The 22,233-nt window shown below is 44.6% G+C and overlaps 1 protein-coding gene and 1 long non-coding RNA gene across 2 annotated transcripts in view; one reads left to right on the forward strand and one right to left on the reverse strand.

Annotated features, from left to right (window-relative positions):
• DNAH2 (dynein axonemal heavy chain 2) overlaps positions 1-22,233 on the reverse strand; it is a 3,498,763-nt gene that overhangs the window by 2,600,434 nt on the left and 876,096 nt on the right. The window contains exon 21 of the mRNA XM_069646273.1: positions 16,858-17,058. Coding sequence (XP_069502374.1) covers positions 16,858-17,058 — 201 coding nt within the window. The remainder of the gene's footprint in view (positions 1-16,857; positions 17,059-22,233) is intronic.
• The window catches only part of LOC138567786 (uncharacterized), a 401,922-nt gene that overhangs the window by 324,653 nt on the left and 55,036 nt on the right, over positions 1-22,233 (forward strand). The window lies entirely within an intron of this gene.

Here is a 22,233-nt window from a genome sequence, read left to right on the forward strand (position 1 = left end):
GAACGTTCCTTATGGATGTACCTCTGGCCTCACCAGAACGGATTGGAAGGTAGCCTAAGAGATTTCTAACCTTTATAACTCAATGTGAGTTGCATTTTTGAGTAGACCAGAAGTGGTTTACGTCTGAAGCAGCACAGGTTACGTTTATCCTGTCTTATTTGTCAGGAGAGGCGGATACAGGGGCTAGGTTGTTGGTGAGCCAGAGATATGCAGCCTTAAGGGATTATTGACAATTTCATGAGGAATTTAGTAAAATGTTTGACAGGTTACACTGGAGGTTGATGGGGAACATTTGGATCTAAATTAGGGAAATCGAGACGTAGTTAGCTACATTACACACTTGAAATCCTTAGTTCTACAGAGTTCATGGCTAGAGGAGAAAAGGGCTTCTCTGTTATAACACGGATTGCATGAAGAACTAAAGGATGCCTTGTCTGCAGCTGTTTATCGACCGACCTCTTGTGAGGCTCTGATAAATCTTGTTATTCAGTTGGATTTTCATCAAATTGAGAGGAGGGTTGGCAGTAGAAGAGTTTTGGGAGTTGTGGAGGTAAATCCTAGAGGTGAACAACAACCCAAGTCGGACTTTTTAAATACAGAGGTTCTTCTAAAGAAGAAAAGGAAAGGCGCTAAGAAAATAATTTGTGCTTGTACTGTGGAAATAGTGGCCATTTCTTAGGCAACTTCCCCAACACCCCCACGCGGTTCCAGTCACCTGTGATAAAGACTTAAAAGATTACCAACACTCTTCAGGCTGCAGTTCCTCACATCACAGCGAATGTATCCTTCTTTCTTTAGGCAACTTTGGGGAGTGGTCGAGTAGTCAGATTCAGGAGCTACGGGAACTTTAAGGACTGGGGGTGGCGAGATCCTTAGGTATTCCTCTGGTGCAGAAAGCTTTGGTTAATGAACATTAGGGCAGTAGATGGCTCAGCACTTACCTCAGGACCCATAACTCACATCCCAGCTCTTTTAACTATGTCATGGTGGGAAATCATGGGGAGGAGTTGTCGTTTGAGTTAATTGACACACCACAGTTGAAAATAATTTTGGGAATGCCTTGGCACAGCCCTGAATTGCCTGGAGTAGACGAGTAAGTGACTTGAATTCTGATTTTTGTAGAGCACACTGTCTAGGCTACTGACCTTTGGAACAGTCAAATGTACAGGAGATGTCAGTGGGCTGAGTTTGGCTGAGGGAGGAGCCCAGTCTCTTTGCATAGGCGCGGTAGTGGGTGAATTGCCAGTGTTATCAAGATTATTGGGATATGTTTGATGAAGTGGAAGCAGGAGAACTACCACCTCACAGGCCCTATAATTGTAAGATTGACATAGAACCAGGAGCTATCTTGCCGTGTAGCAGGGTTTATGCCCTCAGTGAAGAGGAACATTATTACCTAAAAGAATATCTTGCAGAGCATTTGGCCAAGGGGTTTATTAGGCATTCACAATCTCTGTCAGCCTCTCCCTTTTTTTGTTTCCAAAAAGGAGGGGAGACTTAGAATTTGCATTGACTATCGGGCTGTGAATAAGGTCACAATCAAGAATAGGTATCCTCTTTCACTTATCTCGGAAATGTTGGATCAAATTCAGGGAGTAGTTACTTTTTCTAAACTGGACCTGCGAAGGGAAGTGGATAAGTGGAAAACAGCTTTTAGGATTAGATTCAGCATATTTGAATATCAGGCTATGCCTTTCGGCCTCTGTAACACTCTTGCAGCGTTTCAGTATTTCATTAAAAAGGTATTTTGGGAGTTTCTAGATATTTTTGTGTTGTCTATATTGATGACATTCTGATCAACATCATGGTCATGTCAGACTCATTCTTCAGAGGTTAAGGGAAAACCATTTGTTTGCAAAATTGGAGAAGATTCAATTTCATTAAGTGTCAGTTGAGTTTTTGGGATTTGGGATTTCGCCAAAGGGACTGGAGCCTCTCCAACCAAGGTAAAAGAGGTTCCAATCTTTCTTGGCTTTGTTCATTTTAATTGTAGATTTGTTAGATTGGTTTTTCCCGAATATAACCCTGATCACAAGACTCCTTAAAACGGGAATTCATTTAATTTAGAGTTCTGAAGCTGAGGTGGTATGGGCCTTCTGTTTCAGTCAGAAGGCTGCACTGAAACCAGAGATCTGCCCTTGAGAGGCTCCCTGGACTCTGGACACAGGAGTGAAGGGAGGTGATCTATTCTGTGCATCGAAGAATGGATTATGTGATTTGTAACCATGTAAGAGGTGTCCAAGATGGGAGATGGATGCACAGAGGTCATGGCTACCCGGGGGCTGTGTGCACTGGGGAGGGAAGCAGACCATCTCTGTAGTGCGGTGCCGATGGCCTTGGAGTTGTGTGGTGAGCGACTCCATGCTCCATTGTGATAATGTTCCCTCCTTAACATGTCAGCAGTAACTTATACTACTTTCTCTCTGTGTGAAGGGAGAGCATAGTAAGGCACACTGTTTCATAAACACACATTTGTTGATTAAAATGGTTTCCTGCTGTAAAAATACAGATAATAAACTACCCTGTGTGACGAATCAAGGGATTCAGTCACGTTCCCCCCGGTGGGTGCCCCTTCCTGTGAGGAACTCCCTTTTCTTTATCCTCATAAACACAATAGCATTCTATCGTTTGGCAAACAATCAGAATCCTATTACATATGTTATGGTGATGTAATACCAGAAGAAAAATATCAGCCAGGTATTGTGACAAGTAACAGCATAGGAGTGATAAAGAATACCTGTCTGTCAATTACTGAGACAAAAAAAACAAAAGAAGTTATTAAGAGCACAACTCCAACACAAAGGAAGGACTATGCTGAGAAGCTCAGGGGGTGCTGGGGGGGGGGGCAACATTGCGTGATAAAAGTAAGCGGGCCCAGAGAACCGGAGAGAGAGGGTCGGGAGGTTCAAACCGGCTGGAAGGAAGACACTGGGAACTCGGGAAGGACGCTGGTTCGCACAGCGGCAAGCCGCAACCGAGACAAGGTAGCTGAGGTGCACTGTTTGGAGAGCAGAGTGGAGGAAGCCAACCAAGCGGCTGAGAGTCCCTGGAGGGACCAACGACATGGGCTGATGAGGAGCCTCAACCCTGACGTGCCTGAAGGCAAGCACATCAGGAACAGATGCTATAGGTCTATTTATTCAAAACGGATCCCAGCAGCGAAATAAGAGAGAGTTGGTTGCTTGAGCAAGGTGGTTGCTTGAGCGTGCATAGATGGACGAAATCGGACGTTAGCGATACCACACATAGACACCAAATTGCGTCACTGAAGAGAACGGAAAAAGGCAGAGAAGCAGTCCTGATGAAGAACGAAATACAAGCAAGGAAGCATGCCGAACCAGTGACGCAGCCTCATTACACCCAAGGTAAAGGGGAGAGCACAAGACCTGGGGAAAAGGGCGCAAGACTTAAATGGGATAGTCATATCCAAAAGTGTTGGGAAATCTAATATAAAGATTGGAGTGATCATACTCGTCCCAGTGAGTGGCAAAGAGTGAGACTCATACAGGGACTACACATACTTGTCCCAGTCAGTGGCAAAGTCATAAGAAGAGCGAGAATCACAATAGGATTACTAATGCTCGTCTCAGTGAGTGGCACAGCGATAAGAAGAATAGGAGTCCAAAAAAGGGCTTTACCTGACTTGTTTAGTAAGACGACGACCAAGGAAGAGAAAGAGAGCTGTTATCAGATCCAATGCGTTTGTCCTAAAATAGAGAGAAGAGTTGTGCATTTAAGAAACAGATGAAGTACAGAGAGAACTGAAAAGTCAAAGGAACCAAGATACAAGAGCCTGGAAGAGCCCCTTTAGAGAACCGTAGGACCTGTTACAAGAGATAGCAAAAGACTATCTGAAAATCCTGTACACAGGGGAACTGTGCTGAAAAAGCATTCCAGGAGAAGGGAGTCATTCTCCTGGATTTTCTGTTGTTTAGAAATAGTGGTAGGGTCAGCCTAGGTTAGTTTCGGGACATACATTTAGATTATGGACTTCACTATTGACGGCAAGCAGCCTAGTTTAGTTGTGTTAGGTAGGGAACCCATTAGGATCGGGAAAGTTAGGCATTTATTTTATTATTTTATAATAAACCTTCTTGAACATGGTAGCCATTGGTCTGGCTACTCTTTCTGACCTACTACAAATGGCAGCCACATGCTATTCTTATTAGTCATCTCCGACACAACCGATATAGAATACCATCTTTGAAAAAGCCTCTTCGGGTCAGGGCAGTGCAGAACAGCGAAAAATATACATATGGCTGGATTTCACAATCGCTGATACTCATCTCCATTAGCCCTCAAATCATCAACCTGTTCGATCTATTATAGAAGTCAATGCACAGGGGACGGAAATGGCAAAGAAAGTGGACACTTTAAAGAAAAAATTAAAAGCCGTCATCAGACAAAACTGAGCATTGGTTTAGGAAGGAAAGATAAGCCCGCTAAAGGAAAATGGAGAGAAACATTGGATCCAGGATACGACCTTGCATTCAAAGAAGCATCACAGGCAAGAGACACATTGAAATAACCGTCAACCATATCCGAAAACGAGAAGACATGTGATTGATAGAACTTTCAAGCTCAAACGAGTCTCTGAAAAAAGGGACAGCCTGATTCTAAACCGGAGGACAGTCATGCAACTGTTCTCACACATCTCTGGTTTGAAACGGGTGAGATCGGAAGATCTAAAAATTGTTGAACCCAGTATCGACGGGAGAAATGATATAGCCTTCCTGCATATTGAATCATCCACCGTAAAGGATTGGATGAAAGGCTGCTGATAACCTCCAATCCTGGGGATATGACCTCCAGGAGCAAAGCAGCAAAATACGTGACTGGATCACGTCACACAGCAAAGACAGGAGGTCGACTCGGAGATACCTTAGGTCACGTTCAGGTGACAAGATATGGGATGGGAGAAACACATCGCCTAACGAACTCACCCATTTCTCAAAAACTCAAAGTGATGGAATGACAGGGTTTGAAAACCTAAACACAAGGAAAACCTTTTGCTCTAAAACACTGCGAGATCACTCAGAAGAAAACTTGTGTAAATGTTCTCCTGTTAGAAAAACAAAAGTTGTACATCGTTCGATCACAGTAGACCCAGACTCCTCAATAGAAGAACGAGATGTTGATCGTTTTCCAAAAGGTCCAATTACGAACATGAAAATCACATTTGATCAAACCTTAAAAAAAAAAGGAAAAACTGAACTAATAAAACAACTGATTCTGAATTAAATCAAGGACGGGAGAGAGAGAAGTGGTCTTGGGTCTCAACTGCCCTAACAAACAACATTGTTTAGCCATTAAAAGATATGATCTCAGCAATTCTATTGGCTGAGTTATCGGGAGAAGATTCGCAAGCCTACCCACCTATTGAATCCTGGAATACCAGGGGATTTATCCATCTGACAAAGGAAAGTGATATTAACTTGGGAGACTATGACATGATTATGCTACAAGAGATGGATGGATGGATTCGACATACACTTCTCGCCTGCCTACAGAGGCCTTAAAGGCCGCCCGATGTCAGGGTTTCCAACAGCCTTCCGCTCTAGCAGCGGGTTCTACTTGGTCACGCCAAAACTTTCATCAAAATTCATTCAAGCCTTGCTAGTTCTGTGGCATGGTCCCACAGCATCCAGTCTGCAATTTATAAGAAGAAAACTGATGTTTATAAATGTATATTGGAATTCGAACACTATCAGTGACAACAAATTCTTAAACAAATTGCTCGGCAAATGTGAACCATGAGGTAGATCACATCGTCATTAGACCTGTAAAGGAATTGGAAACCCAAAAATTAAACATCAAAAACATACAAACTCATCAAAAAGAGGTCTGTTATGGGATGCGCTTATGAAGAATAAAGACTTGCACAATCTCCACCGTACACTTGACGATGCAACCAACTATGTACCAACTTGGGGAAGAGACGACTAAGTTGGGACAATTGATCAAACGTATGTTTCAAGAAATTTGCCTGCTGAAATCAAGCTTTTTAAGATAATTAGAACAACTCAAAGCAATCACAACTTGCTAATGACCATATGGAAATCGACAAAACCATTGACCCAAAAAATGCTTTGCGAAGTGGAGGCCGGCAGTGGTGCAATCTGTCTTAAATTAATAGAAGCAGCAATCACTCAATTTACAAGAAGATACGCTTATATTAGTTTGAGAGAACAAACTGAAGATAAATACGCCATAGATTATCGTCCTCTTCTCTTGGCCTAGAAGAAGAACAACACAAAGTCCAGCAAACCACTGAAACCTAGCATTCATAGGTACGACCAAGTCCTTGTCAATAAAAGAAAACTAGGTATGCAAATTGAAAAAACTTGCAAAAAACTCAAACTCAGCTAAGACAAACATGGAAGCCATTGAAGCTGAGAAAGAATATAAAAATTGGGTGAGAAATCATAGATTTAAAATGCACCAAGAAGATTCTCAAGAGATGCTTCGATCAATTTGCGGCAGAAACGCAAGCACCTTTTGGTCTTTAATAAAAGCTAATACGAAGTCAACAAACGAAGCCCTACAGAACAGCGTGGGTGAATCAAAATGGATTGACCACTTTGAGACATACAAAAATCCAAACGAAAGTCCAATAAAGACCGTTGCAACAAAAGAGGAGACATGGGACATTCCACATAATCAAGACCAAATATTGGCTAAAACCAAGAAGCTAAATCTTTCGCGAGGCCCCAGGCCCGGATGGGGTGACACATTTTTATCTGAAGAAACAGCATGTGGCCTGTTCTCTATTCATCAGCAGAGTCTTTCAAAACTGTCAAAGAACCAGATTGATTCCCTCTTTGTGGAAATGTGCTAATATCGTTCCGATATTTAAGAAGGGCGCAAGGGATAACCCTAAACACTACCGCCCAATCGCCCTGCTTGACACTATAGGGAAGATTTTTGCTTCCTTTGCATTGGAAAACTTTTAGGCATGGACATCCGTACCAAAATAAACAATCCTTTCCAGACAGACTTCATTAAATCGATGGGGACAACAGCAAATATGCTAATGCCGAGCATACTTAAAAACAAAGTATTGGAGGGCAAACCAAGAATCTTCATGGGCTTCGTTGACCTGGTCCAAGCCTTTGACCAGGTCAACCGGACCAAACTATGGAACAAATTGTCCACCTGGAATTGTTCCTTATCAATACTGGGAGCAATAAAGGCATTGTACACCGAGACCTCAATTCAGGTGCGCTTGAGCAGAGCTGGTGAACTGACAAAATCTATAGTCACAGCCAGAGGTTTAAAACAGGGCTGCTCGTTAGCTCCAGTGCTTGACAACGCCTATATCGTCGATTACAAGATCATCGATCAAGACACTAAAGCTTCCCCACCCCCGCCCGGACTATTGGTGGGGAACCTCTGTCACGGATAATTTACGCAGACGACATTATCGTCAATGACCAGACGCAAGTCAGCCTTCAGAGGAAGCTAGACAACTTGTCCCTGTTTATCAAGGAGAATGACCTGGAGATTTACAACTCTAAGACAAAGATGCCGTTTGAGGCGACCCAAAAGAAGAACAAAAACCTAAAATGGTTTATTGATGATGTTCCATTGGATAGAGTTAAGAGCTTTAAATATTTAGGTGTTGTACTAAGCGCAAGCCCAAAGGAAGTCCCGATGCAAGAAGCCCTCTACGTCAAGATAAAACATTTGATCACACATACCAGGGCAGTGAATAGAAAATAAGGCAAATTTTCATTCATTCCGTTCTGAATTTTTACAAGGCCAAGGTTATACCCTGCCTAACATATGGGGTAGAAGCAATGCCCAACTTAGCAGAAACTTTGTGGGTCAAGTTAGAAGAACGTTTTGGCTAGATGGCTTCTATCCTGAGGCAATTGAGCTTTCAATCAATGGCATTGGTGGTGGCGCGAAACACAATCATGTTATACAAGAAGCTCATTGATCCAATGTGCCCAACAATCTTTGGACTGATGAAAAAAGAGATTGAGGAAACAGTACCAAAACCATGTAAAGATGGGTCTGTGGTATTCACCACTCATTGGAATTGTTGGGCTGTACAAAGGAAGATCTTAAGCAACCCGAATAAAATTAAGAACAAGCTCCTTGTACACGAATGGATAATTACGCAAGAAACAGCTGATAATAATAAACTGACAAAAAACGTTCCTCCAACAAAATAAATTAGCCGGCAAAGTATCTCCAAAAATTTCCGAATAAACACCTGAGAGAATACTTTGTGCGGATAAGATTAAATTTCTAACGACCAAAAAGGTACTTGCAATAAGGTGCAAATCAAGTGAAAATCAATGCCGATTTTGTAAAAGTGAAACAACAATTGAAACTTTGAAACATCTGGTTCTGAATTGACTTGCTCTAGAGAGACAGCGTCAGTCCTACCTAGGTCACATTTTTTCCGACCTCCGCTTCTATGACGAGGACGAATGGTGGTTGCATCTGTTGAGTGGTGAAAGAACCACATGGGTCATTGCTGTTACTAAATTCTTTGGGAAAATTGGTCTGGACTCCTCACAAGAGTAAAAAAATCATTGCGTTATGATCAACTCTAAAGAATAATCATGGGGGGGGGGCAATTTAACTAGTAGAATTGTATTACAACACGACAGCCCTTAATGGCAGGGGGTGGAAAATGGTACCCGTCAAGCAATCTTCTTTTTGCTCCCCCCCTTTGTTAGAAATTGACCTCTGATTTAGTTTTTGATACTTTTACATGAACAGATCGATTCTTGTAAAAATTGATTTTCAATTAAAACATGTAAATAAAAAAAAAATGGTCTACTGCACTGAGCTGCTGGAAAATTGGGTCAGCGCAAACCAGATTAGGGCACTCTGGCTACCAAATAGCATGGAGGGCAACGATCCAGTTGGCTGAGCGGACTCTCATTAACTGCTAAACCTCAACATGGAAGATAACCCCTTACATATAGACAAGAGCAACGGTTTTAAAGTACTGGCAGGTGGTGCTCACCAAAAGGAGGAAGGGATCCATCCTTAAAAGAATTTCAGAAATGCAAGATAAGGAAAGAATTCTTGCTGTAGCCAAGGAAAAGGCCATCTTGGATTTCAAAGTCCATAGGATATATCTTTTACCAAATAGAGCCACAGAGAGTGTAAAGAAAAAGGCACAGCCTAAATTAAATAAAGGAGGCTTATTGAGAAGAGTTATGAGTCATGACGCTACTATATGCCCAAATAAAAGGTATGGCAAATACTTTCATAAAAGACTCACCATTTAGGAATACATATGTGGGAGGCTAGGCAAACGTTTATACTTAGCTGCTCTTTTGTAGGGGGCTGATCCGCTAGTATGGTTTATGTATTGTTGTGAAAAATGAAACAAACATAATACATATTAGAACCTGGGGCGGGGGAGCTAACCAATCAGGTTATTTTTGTTTTATTTATTTGTAGCGCGCCGGAAGCTCGCAAGCATCGGGCTCAAACAGAAACACATGGACAGACATGAAGTGGATAGATACAAGTTACAGGACATATAAAAACAGGCTGTCTTTTACTCGGATATGCAAAAAGTGCAAGATTTTATCTGAAAAGAAGTGTTTTCAGTCTTTTTCTAAAGCATAGGAAGTTTGCTTCTAGGCGCAGGTTGAGTGGGAGATTGTTCCACTTTCCTGCAGCCACCGTAGGAAAGTCTTTTCCTAAACCAAAAGTGCCTTTGTGAGGGGATACCGCAATCATACCCAGGTTAGCGGACCTTGAAGATGGATTTTTGATTTTAGGCAGGCTGGAGCTTTCCTGTAAATACATTTGTGCACCAGCATCAGGGCCTTGAACTGCACCCTATCCTCAATTTTCAGCCAGTGGAGATTTCTTGCTGATGTGATCAAATCTAGACTTTTGTTTGGCGATTCTCACTGCATTGTTCTGGATGTGTTGGTAACTGGCCAGGCTTTGCTTGTTAGCACCTAAGGTGAGTGCATTGCATAGTCCTGGCGTGAAAGTATAGTTGCCCTTGCGATGATGGCACAGTTGTCCTCAGTCAAGTAAGGTTTAATGGCTTTTAGAAATCTAAGATAATAGGAACAGTTTTGTTTTTGTTACGTATTGTGCTTGGGCTTCAGTTCCCAATGGGCTTCAGTACCCAATGAAGCTTATAGCATCATACCTAGTGTTTTGACTTTACTCAATACCTGGATAGTGGTATCTTTTATCTGGAAAGTGTCGTAAGCAGATAGTAGTTTAGCTCTGGCTTGATGCGCCCCAAATACTATAAACTGTTTTTTTTGCTATTCAGACACATCCAGTTTGCGTTCATCCATGATTCAACTGTGTTGTAAATTGTGGATAGTGATTCACTATCCTTTATGTAGTCACCACTTAGTTCTATCACTGAGTATCATCAGCATAATTGGTGAAGAAGAAGTTAAAGTGGTCAAGGACTAACCAGAGGTATCTCAGGTAGAGCTGAATAACAGAGGTGACGTACTGGGTCCTTGTGGGACGCCGCAGAGGACATCTTTTTCGAAAGCACATTTTGTCCCCCCAATGTACTCGTGATTTTCTGTTAAGGAATCATGATATCCAGCCGATTGCCTCTTTAGAGCAGTTGGCGGTTTTCTCCAAGGCAAGTTTAAGGAGGTCATGATATAAAAAAAAAAATCAAACGCTGCACTTAAGTTATGGAGTATTAGTAGACCAGCCCTGCCTCTATCCATTATGCTGAGCATTTTAGTTTGAAGGTCAAGCATGGCCGTCTCGGTGCTGTGGGCCAGACGAAACCCCGATTGTTGATGGTGTAGGGATTCGGAGGCTTCAACATGGGCTTGTAATTGCATGGTAGCTATCTTATCCATGATTCCTAGTATAAAATTGCAATTTGTGATGGGCCTAAGGTTGCTTTTTTTTTTTTGTACCAGAGGTGTTACAGTTACCTTTTTTATTAAACTGGGTACTACTTGGTCACGGAATTATGTATTGATGACTTTCGTCAGGATAGGTGCCAAGATATCCATGTGGTCCAGTATTATTTTGGGTGGTAGTAAATTTTCTGCACATGAGGTAGGTTTCATTGATGCGAGCGCTCTCGCCATTTCTTTGTTGGTGATTTCTGTGAACTTGAAGAGTTCTATACCCGTGGTACTAATCTCAGGTGGTAGGTTGTTTAAAACTTCCTTTGATTGTGCTTTTATAATGTGTTCGCTGGCATTGGCGATTTTTTGGAAGAAACCTGTGAGTTTTATCGCATTCCTCTTGTGATGGATTAAATGGCGGTGTGATTGCTCTTGGTTTTTCTATTGATTTCAGAATGTTAAACAGTTTGCTAGTGGTATTTGCTGCAGTTGAGATTTGTTCATTATAGTGATTTCTTTTGGTCTTGATAATTTTGTGCTTTTATCTTTTCTCTCCAAAGTTCTTTGTTGTGTGTGGATGGATTTTTGTGCCACCCATTTTTATTTTTATTTTTTCCTTTTTCAGTTCGGCGAGTTCTGCAGAGAACCATGTTTGTTGTTTGGTATTAGATCTGACTATTTTAGTCTGCAATGGAGCCTTTAGGTCTACCATCTTCTTGATGTGGTGTAGCATGTTTGTCATGAGGGTGTCGCAAGAGTCTTCCCCCTCGTAAACGTTATTAATGTCTTTTATGCATTGCTCTGGTATGTCCCTGTCAATGTTTTTAAAGTTCCGGCCGGTCATCTTTTTGGGGTTGTTAGGGAGAATTCTCTGTTTAGGCTGAAATTCCTAACCTAGTGAGTCCCCCAACAGCTTTGCTGGATTTTTTGGGGTTTATTTTTTTCTCCTGCCAAGAGTGAGACTCTTTTACCCTCACTCTTGGGCACGATTTGAGTGTGTTTCTTTGACTCTAGATGTGTTTAATGGGCTATGGGGTCTTTTACTCCATAGGGCCTCATGTGTTTTTGTGATGTGTGTTACACAGCACCCTCAGTGCAGTAACACAGGGGTGTCATAGCGACCCCCCAATATAGACTCCATACCCTGGGACTGACTACTGTCTCCCATGGCATGTAAAGTCACCATTGACGTTACTAGTCTCAAATTCTGAACAGAACCAGTACAAACCATCATATTGTGGACGTACTGGCCGGGGCAATTCGATTGCCCTGGGGTCTGTTAGTCGAGGGGGCACGTCTCCGTCCCCCCTGATCAAGTTTTGGCTGGTGGCAGTGGATACTACTTTTTATATTCGACCGCGAATATATCTCTATGGGATTTCCCATTGTTCGAGGCTACCAACTTTAATTATTTAATTCCTATAGCCTCGAACATACCGCCGGTTTATTTATTTAATATTAATTCTCCGGTTGGTATTTTTTGCCAGAACTCGGTTCTAAAATGGCGTTTGTGTTCGCTTCTGTGACCCCAACCCAAGTTGAGCCCTTTTGTTCCACTTTTTGGCGGGCTTCTCCACAGAAGCCCTCCAAAGTGGTGCCACTCTGTCTGGGGTACTTAGGAGGGGTGGAGGGGAATTTAGGCACCCTGGACTGAGTTGACTAGGCAACTCAAGTCGCACTCCGTCCTGATTGGCCCAAGTGGTGAGCCGGCCGGCTCACCAATTAGCATGCTTGAGTGACAGCTAGGCTGAGTGAATGGGGGTTTTCTGCATAAAAGCAGGGCTTTGGGGACTGGAACTTTAGAAGTCGCCACAGGACCTAAGAATCCGACGAGGGAGAAGCTGAGCCGACCTGCTATGACGACACCACCGGTGGAGCCCTGCTGAACCGTCTCACCACTTTTCCGAACGACAGAGGAGATCTCCAGCCCGGAGAGTCTTCTTCCTTCGACTGGTGGGGATAACCAGTCTGCTTCCTTTTTCGCTTCCTGGAGCATCTCGTGGCCGCCTTGCCTGTGCCAAGCACCCCGGCAACTGGGATACCACGTTTTACCACTACCGCAAATCAAAGGGTAGTACCTTTAACCGGAAAACTCTGCGGCTGGTTTCTTCCCTGGCAGTGCAACGACCTTCATCTTTCCTCCATGTCGAGAACTTCTCTTCCTCTGGACGACGCAGCGACTTGCACCCGCTGTCAGGAACAACTGCCCCCGCTGGAGGATCCTTTCCACATAAGGTACCGTGTTCCGCCTGGCTTCCCTTGCAACCGACTGTACGGGGTAGATTTAGCCCCCGGCTTTCGAACCTGGGTTAACCTGGGACACCCTGGCTAAACTTTTCTGAGCCTAACTAAAACCTTTCTGAACTCCCTGAAAGACTTTTTAAGCCTGTTGTCATTGTGTGATCTTGGGTGCATTTGTGCCCTGCTCTCTCCAAGAGTGGGCCCGACTTATGGACTTTGGCTCACAAGTAACTTTTGACTTTCCTGCCTTGTTCAAGAGTTCCTAAAAATTAGTGTGGTGTATTTTCCTACATTCTGCCTTTTTCCCCTCCCTTTTTCGTTAACTTATTGGAGTGCCATCTATAGTTAAGCGCTCACCTCTGTCTGGAAATAAGTGGTGTTAACTAAGACTTGTCTGATAAGGAATAAGGGATGTATATATAACAATAGTAACTGTGTTGAGTGATTTACCATAATAGTGCTGGAGTGTTTCAATCAGTGTGCTTTTAAATAAATAATTATATACCTTGATACCAAAGCTCTGGTCAGTGTTTGCTTGTGCTATGGTATCTGAGTGCCTATTGTGTATACTTTGCATACTGCCTAACTGTTCTTGAGGGGGGTCTGACTGCTCAGCCACAGCTACCAGGTAAATCTGGGTGGTGCAGACTGCTACCAAGTGGGATTAATGCCAACACCTGTAGTCCTAAATCTTTTGCAGTGGTCCCCAAGGGAACTGCACAGGTTTCTGCCTAACGGGTCATTTGAGACCTTAGGTTTAGGGAGTGGAGGGGTAATTAGGAAAGTAACACTATAATGATCCGACCATATGCATGGTACAGTCGTGTAAGCATGTGTTACAAGGTTATAAGTTACAACCCAGTCCAGTTGATGACCATTCGCCATTGATTCATTATCTTGTAATCAATGTTATTCATTAGTTTTTCTAAACTAATGGCTGCCTTGTCTTTGGAGTCTCCATACCAGCAGTTGAGATCTCTAAGTAGCAAGGTTACTGTTTTGGGCCCTTTGAGTAACTTAAGTTGGTGTGTGAGTTCCTCGTTAAATTCGGTCTTTGTAGTAGGGGACCTGTAAACTACAATCAAGTTTAGACTGCTGGTGTGTGTTGGAAGGTGTTTCAGATGCAGGATTTTGCTGCCACTGCAAGTGATCTTGGTCGGGAACATAGCGATGGAGTCTCTCACAATCGTTGCAACCCCCCAAACCCCCAGCCTGTTTCTCTATTAGAGTAATAAATTGAGTAGCCGTCTAGAACAGCTGTATCACAGGTGGGGCTTTTTGGCTCTATTAACCAAGTCTCGGTAACACAAAGTATATCCAGTTTTTCCTCCACTATCATATCATGGATACATTGGCCATGTTTATTTAAAAACTGTATTTAGTAAACAGATCTTTAGGTCCGGTATCTCAATTGTACGACTTGGATTTTGTCGCTTTGGGTGAGGGTACCGGTTGCCTTTGGGTTTGGCAAGATTGTGTTTAGCCGACTCTCTAGTGGGGGATGTCTGCTCATGGCTGTTTCTTTCAATGGCCGCATTGACCACTAGATTAACTGCGTTCATGCGTTGGTGGCTATTGGCTATGTATGTCTAGCAGAGGTCTTTCTATCGGTAGAAAACCCATGCTTACCTGGTTGTATGTAAGGAGTAGCCTTTACTGGCATGGGGAGCGCTTTGTGCACTGGAAAGCTGAGGACAGCCAGGACTGGCACAAGCCCTGCTTGGCCCTCGAAGCGCCGGTGCTGAAGCGCCCGACGTTTCAATAAGAAGGGTGCCAGGGCTTGTGGGATACGTAGTCCCAAGCAAGTCTTCAATTAGCCTAGGTAAAGGCAGATGTCTTCCTGCTAAACAGAGATCAGCATGCAGTGCTGTACTGCACCTAAGCATTGTAGCTGATGATATATAGTAGCACGTTAGTCAGTTAAATATAAACAAATGGCAGAATGGTACGCACTGCTTGATAGCGCACAGTACTTGTCAGGAAGTGATTTCAAATGTCCAATGTCAAATAGATTTTAGATTTCAAATTTAGCAGATACAGCATGCGCGTAACGTAATCATAGTAACACACACAGTTCCTCTTTCACACCAGGGTCCAGTCGCGCCTCTTGGCAGACAAGGTTGTCAGCGTGGGCGTTGCTAGGTATCCACCCACCTCAAACAACCCTCTGAGGTTGCTCAGATCGCGGGCTGAATCCCACGATCCCAGTCCGCGTTCCGAGCAGAGTGATGGCCTCTTCCCAGCCCTGCCTTTTTTTCGGCCTGCCCTTCCTCCCCTGCCCTCCCAGTTTCCTCCCTTCCCCAACTGCCTACCCTACTCACCTTATACTTTTGGCATCCCGAGTTCATTGCTGTTAGCACTCCGGGTTTCCAGATTTAAAACCCTGGGCGTACATTGCAATAGCACCCAATCCGGTGAGCCGCATCGGGTGGTAACGGCACTTGGGCCCACCATTAAGGCCGTCACTGTGCACAGCCTATAACCTGGGGCCCGGGCCGTTATCACCCGATCCGGCACGCCGGATGGTGTTAATACTATAATATAAATAAGTCAATCCTTAACTTGAGAGCCAATTCCCACAAGCCTCCACCGCCAAGGTAGCCCGACGGCTATGCAGTTGTTCATGGAGTAGGGGGTGTTGCTTCACTTTTAGGAGATATTTGGTTATGGAGACTAGGGATATCATTGGTATCTGGTAGAAAGGAGTGTGCGATTTACTTGTTGAGGCTTTGGAATCTGCAAACTTATAAGAGCCCAGACAGGGGGTTCCGTAATTGCCATTCATCTTTTGGACTTCAAGGGGGCAGGTGCTTGCCCACAGATATAGTATTTCAGGCCCCAACCTTCTGTAATTAAGCAGTTTGTGCTACTGAAAACATTCCCAAGGCTTCAATGGACAAGTTGTAGTCTTTGGATGTGTGGCTCTACTTTCTCAACTAGCACACTGACAGAGTTAAGTGTGAGGTACAGTACCTCAGCAGAGTTGCTTAACCCTATTCCAGACCCCTCTCCAAACATCGAGTAAGGCTATTTCTTTTTGATGGTTTCCTGAACAATGAGCTACAGGAATCAGTTCATAAGAATGAGCCGACGGGCCGGCTTGATCTGTGGCAATACACTTGTTTCAACTATGTACAGCCTCTCAGCAGAGATGCTACACTCTTCTGCCCAACCACTATGCATCCTCAGCTTAGCAATAAAACACCAATTCACGACATTTCTGACAAGCGTTCCTCAACAGTCCAGAAGAACAATAATACATGGACAACTTTATTGTTCGTTGTAGCTCAGGTCTTTATATAAAAACATTGATCACTTGGCCAAGCTCTCCGATACAGCGCTGAGCGCACTGGAAGGAAGGACAATAATTACACTGGCAAGTTAGCTTGCACAACGCAGGGCAGTGTTTATAGAAGGTCTCTAAACTAGTGATAGCATGCTCCGCAGCTCAGACAAGCATTACAATTCAGGCTCTTACTTTTTTGATAAGTGATTTCATTAGAGTTGGATCCAGTTTATAGTTAAAGGATCAATTGAAAATAATTATTTAGGCAACATGAAAATATAGACACTAAAAGAGAAGACGGTTCCCAACCTTCCCAAACAAGAAGGAGAGTCCACCACAATGCTACTAAGGTTATTTTGCTAGTAGGACATAGTCGTTAAAAGTAGTGAGAAAGGTAAAGTAAGGCAGTGAAGGAACACGAGAAAAAGGTTTTGTAGCACAGAGTAAGTGGCAGAGTTAGAAATCATATGAGGGAAGGGCTGGCATGAAGAAGAATGTACAAACCTTTCTGCACTCTGCTTCAGGTACGTGTCAAGATCTAGCAGTTTGGTGCTTGCCATCTCACTCAGCAGGGTGGTAAACTTATTCTGCCACTCGTTACAGTGCTGAACCAGGGAAAACTTCAGGTTGGAGCAGTCCAACAGCACAAACTGGATGTTCAGCACAGTCTCTTCCTTCTGCACATTGTTGGCCACCTCTGTGTACCTATATCCAAAAAGTAAGTAATAGAGTGAAGTCATGCTGGCATAAAACAATTAATGCAACATATGTTGGGAAAGTCATGAAGTAATGTCATTGCCTCTCTCATGTGGCAGAAGTTGTTGAACTCATTGGCAGATAGGTATTATTCATTTACTGACCCAGACTAGTTCCCAACTCATCCAATGAAGTACAGATTTAAAATAGCCACTAACACAGAGCCATGTTGAAAGACTACACACAGGGAGGTGACTCACTCGGCAGTGTCAGTGAAGGGCCACAATGCTGATACAGGACAACAGACAGCCATTTTGCTCCATTAGAGGCTAGTCACTGGCATCCAGTTCCTTCGCAACTTCACTAGCCATCAAGGCAGAACAGCCCTAGAGGCTTGCTCCCTATTCTAAATCCTTCTAATAAACAGTAAGTTGATGGGATAGCTCCTCCTCTTCATTAAGGCGTTCCCTAATCAAACTCAAATTTCCTAAACTGAAAAGAGGAACTTTCCCTATAAGAGAGGCCCTTCATATGCAATCAATGAAGGTAGGCGTTTTCAGAGCTATTGTTGCCGGAATATCCAGCACATCAAAGCAGTAATGGTTGGAGATCAGCAGGATTGGCAACAAACTCTGCGTGTGTGACAATACAATAGTTTCAGCCCACAATGTCCCAAACACAGAAAAACTAATGCAGGAAGCAACACTGCAACAACATTACTGGTAATAAAACCATACTCTGGAGAAACAAAGTATAATGCTCCCCAGTCACTCAATTCTACCAGTGACTATAACATTATAGAACGTCTATGCAGCGTATTTTCAACCTGTAACTCTTGTGTTGGAAACACCACAATTCTCATCTCATTGCAGGTAGCATCAATGAGCAATAGAGGAACACATCTAAAATCCAAGATGGTGAACAGGGAAGTTTTAGGCTTGATGCCGCCCACTGACCACAAAGTAACCCCAGGTGCACTCAGTGAAGCTAACCAATCCACTGTTGCTTAATTAATACTCACAGGCGCAGACCATCTGTAAAGGGCAATCCAGGAAGAGGAAGGAAGGAAGGAACACAGTATAAAGGCAACTAAACCCAGTTGCAGAGTGTGGGTTGTCAGAGCAGGGTGTGGCTGGCTGTTTGAGGAGCTTGGAGTTTGTTACAAGGAATCTGGAAAATTGGAGGGTGTTGGAAGTGAGAGAGGGAGAATGAGCCAGAAGCTTGTTGTAATAGATGAGATGGGATGGTACCATCAGGAGGAGGTGGGGAAGATATGAAGGAGTTGGTAGTCATATGATCGGGTGGTACCATGACGGGCAGGCCGGTCGGTCCCAGGCAAGACCAGATGGTGAGAGGAGGAATGAGTTGGGCACAGATTACCATCAGATCAGCAAGGCATGGGAGGAAGGAGATCCAGGGCTGCAATCCTGAATTTAGAGAGGAGGCCTGGATAGTAGAGAGCGATAGTGAAGGGAATAGTTTCTTACCTGTAACTCCATTTTTCCAGCATTGGTATCTTTCATAGATTCACATGCTTAGAATATTCCCCGTCAACAGACTGGGAACGCTCGGTAAGCTTATAAAGCCTTTTCCCGTAGGAAAACGTTCGACACTTTTGTGTCCTATCTACGTCGTTTTGGGCCGCGTACGCATGCCCCATTAGGACGTAGTGGTATAAATGCTCCACCCCCGAGGGTCCCTTCAGATTTCGACCCCTCCAAAGCGGAACGTGGTGAAACAAGAACTACAAGACGATTGCATTTTGGGGAGGCCGGGGGGCGCATGTGAATCCATGAAAGATACCAATGCTGGAGAAATGGAGTTACAGGTAAGAAACTATTCCCATCTCCAGCATTGGATCTTTCATGGATTCACATGCTTAGAATAGAATGCCCAGCAGTGAACTTGAAACAACGGAGGAGGTGTAAATGCAATCTAGCACCCACCCCATCTTGCCAAAGGCGAATCATGATCACACAAGATTCGAAATTAACAACATGCCACAGTACTGCATCGAGTAATATTTATATAAGCCAAAGAGCATACATAAAAAACACACGCATTTACCTCTATGCGTATATGCGTATATTCGTATATATATACATAAATATATATATATAAATGCATATACAAATACATATCCAAATCAGCATAGACCCTTCTCGAAGAGAGGAGGGCTTACCTTACTGAAAAAGATGTCGTAAGACTGCTCGTCCCATTTGTATCTCGTCCGCATGCTGTGGTTCGAGACAGTAGTGGTGGGTGAATGTATGGGGCACTGACCATGCTGCCGCCCTGCAAATGTCTGTCAGTGGAACCCCCGCCCACAACGCCGTCGACAACGAAGTCGCCCTGGTTGAGTGAGGTCTCGGACGTCCCTGCAGCGGTTTTCCTGCCTTTGATTGACAGAATGCAATCGTTGACGAGACCCATCAGGCCAGTCCTTGTTTTGAAATAGCCTTCCCCTTTGCTGAAGGCCCATATGCAACGAAAAGTTGCTGCGTAGATCGAAGTTGTTAAGTTCTATGAAGGTAAAATTTTAGAGCTCTCTTGACATCCAGGGTATGCAAGACCTTTTCCGCAGCCGATGAGGGAGTCGCGAAGAAGGTGGGCAGGACAATGGATGAATGTTTATGATAAGTCGTAGGAACTTTCGGGATGAAACGGGGACTTGTTGACAAGACCACTTTGTTCTTGAAAAATCTGAGATATGGAGGGTCTATGACCAATGCCTGCAACTCTGAGATCCGTCTAGCCGATGTTATGGCTATTAGAAAAGCCACTTTCCATGATAGAAACTTCATCGACGACGTGGCCATTGGCTCAAAGGGAGGTTTCATTAACCCTGCAAGCACCATGTTAAGGCTCCACATCGGTGGAAAACGCTTAACCGGGGGAAACGTCCGGAATAAGCCTCTCATGAAGTGTTTCACCAACCTGTCGCTAAACAAGGGCGTTGATTTCCTCCCTCTTGTGAACCTAGAGATGGCAGCCAGGTGAACTTTTAGTGATGAAAAAGACAAACCACTCTTCGCCAAATGTAGTAGATACGGAAGAAGCTGCTCTGGAGTAACCTTCAGAGGTTCCACTCCAGCCTGTCCCTGACACCACGTACAGAATCTCCCCCATTTACACCTGTAGGACTTGTTGGTGGACGGGGCCCGCGCAGCCTGTAATATCTTCCTACAGCCCGAGGGAATGTTCAAGGCACCGAATTCTGAAAAGTCAGGAGCCAAGTCGTGAGGCTGCTCGTGTTTTGATGCCACACCGTTCCTTCGTCCCGGGACAAGAGGTTGGGCACCTTCAGGAACGTTATCGGTTGATCCGCCGATAGATGAAGCAGGTCGGAGAACCATGGTTGCTTCGGCCAACACAGCGCTATTAGGATGACACGGCACCTGTACCTGCGTATGCACTGCAGAGTTCTCCATATAAGAGGGAACGGAGGGAAGGCGTAAAGGAACTTGCCCGTCCACGGGAAGGAAAAAGCTTCTCCCACCGAATCTTCCTGTGGCCACCTGCTGTGGCCACCTGCTGGCATACGTTTCGTGGCGAAGAGATCCAACGGAGGTCGCCCCCATTTCTCGAAGACCTTTGACAATTGATCGGTGTCTATTTCCCACTCGTGAATCTGGTCCATATTTCTGCTGAGGTTGTCCGCTTGCTCGTTCCTCACTCCTGGAAGGTGATGAGCTACATGGATACTTTGTGTTTTAGAGCCCAGTGCCACACCTTCTGAGCCTCGATGGAGAGGGTCCTGGATCGCGTGCCACCTTGTTTCCTTAAGTAAAACATTGCTGTGGTGTTGTCGGTCAAAACTCTTACTGTGGATCCCCTGATGTGAGGCAGGAACGCCCTCAGGGCCCAGCGGACCGCTCTCAATTCCAGAACGTTGATAAGCAGGAGAGATTTTTTCTGAGACCAACGGCCTTGCGTCTGCAGCGCGCCCATGTGCGCTCCCCAGCCAGTTAGGGACGCGTCCGTCACCACGGTGAACCGAAACTCCGGCTCCTGCAGGGGCATTCCTTTGGAAATATTCTGAACTCTCTTCCACCACCGAAGAGTCGATAGGAGCTCGTCGTCGTCGACGGTCAGCCTGTCTGACCAGAGGTCCTGAGCCTGCGTCCACTGATCCGCCAAAAACTGTTGCACTGGTCTCATGAAAAGGCGGCAGTTGGGCACCAGAGGAATGCAGGATGCCATAGCTCCCAGGATTGATGTATATTTTCTCACCGACAGCCTGGAATTGAATTTTAACTGACTTGCCAATCGACTGAGCCTGGTGATCCTGTCGAGGGATGGTCTGACTAACCCCAATTGGGTCTCGAACTGTGCACCCAGTAACACCAAGCTTTTCGACGGCGTTAACGAGGATTTTTCGAAGTTTATCGCAAACCCCAATCGTAGCAAGAGGCTCATGGTGTCCTGTAGACTCCTGTGCGTCGACGCCGGGGAGGACCCCCTCACCAACCAGTCGTCGAGATAAGGGTATACATGGTGGCCTTGCCTTCTCAGCCAGGCTGCCACCGGAGCCAGGTATTTCGTGAACGTTCTGGGGGAAGATTTCAGTCCCAAGGGAAGAACTGTGAACTGGTAGTGAGTCCGCCCTACCACAAACCTTAGGTACTTCTTGTGTCGCCGACACATCGGTATGTGGAAGTACGCGTCCTGCAGGTCCAGAGACGGCCAGAAAATTCCCTTCTTGAACTGAGCTGATCACCTCCTGGAGCGTGAGCATCTTGAACTTTAAGTTTTTCAACGACTTGTTTAGCTCGCGCAGGTCTAGGATGGGACGCCACTTTCCATTCAGCTTTTTCACCACAAAGTATCAGGAATAAACCCCTTGACTCCTTTGTGACGACAGGACCAGTTCTATGGCCCCTTTTTGCAGCATAAGTGCTACTTCCTGCAGCAACACGCTCAGATGGGATTGAGCTACACACGCCGGTGGAATATGCAGAGGGTTGCTCTTGAATTGCAGGCAATGTCCGTATTTTACAGTGTCCAACACCCATTGATCTGTTGTTATTAGCTCCCATTCGTTGATGTGACATGACACTCTGCCCCCGAGAAAGTTCCGATGCCCGTCATTGCTGGTCCTTGCTCTGTTTATCCCTCGTCGACGGAGAGTAGCCTGCTCTCTTCTTGAGAGATTGGTAGTCCCGGCGACGTTTAGCTGCTTGT

This window comes from Ambystoma mexicanum, chromosome 1p (genome assembly GCF_040938575.1).
Source record: "Ambystoma mexicanum isolate Mex_15411 chromosome 1p, UKY_AmexF1_1, whole genome shotgun sequence".
Lineage (NCBI taxonomy): Eukaryota > Metazoa > Chordata > Amphibia > Caudata > Ambystomatidae > Ambystoma > Ambystoma mexicanum.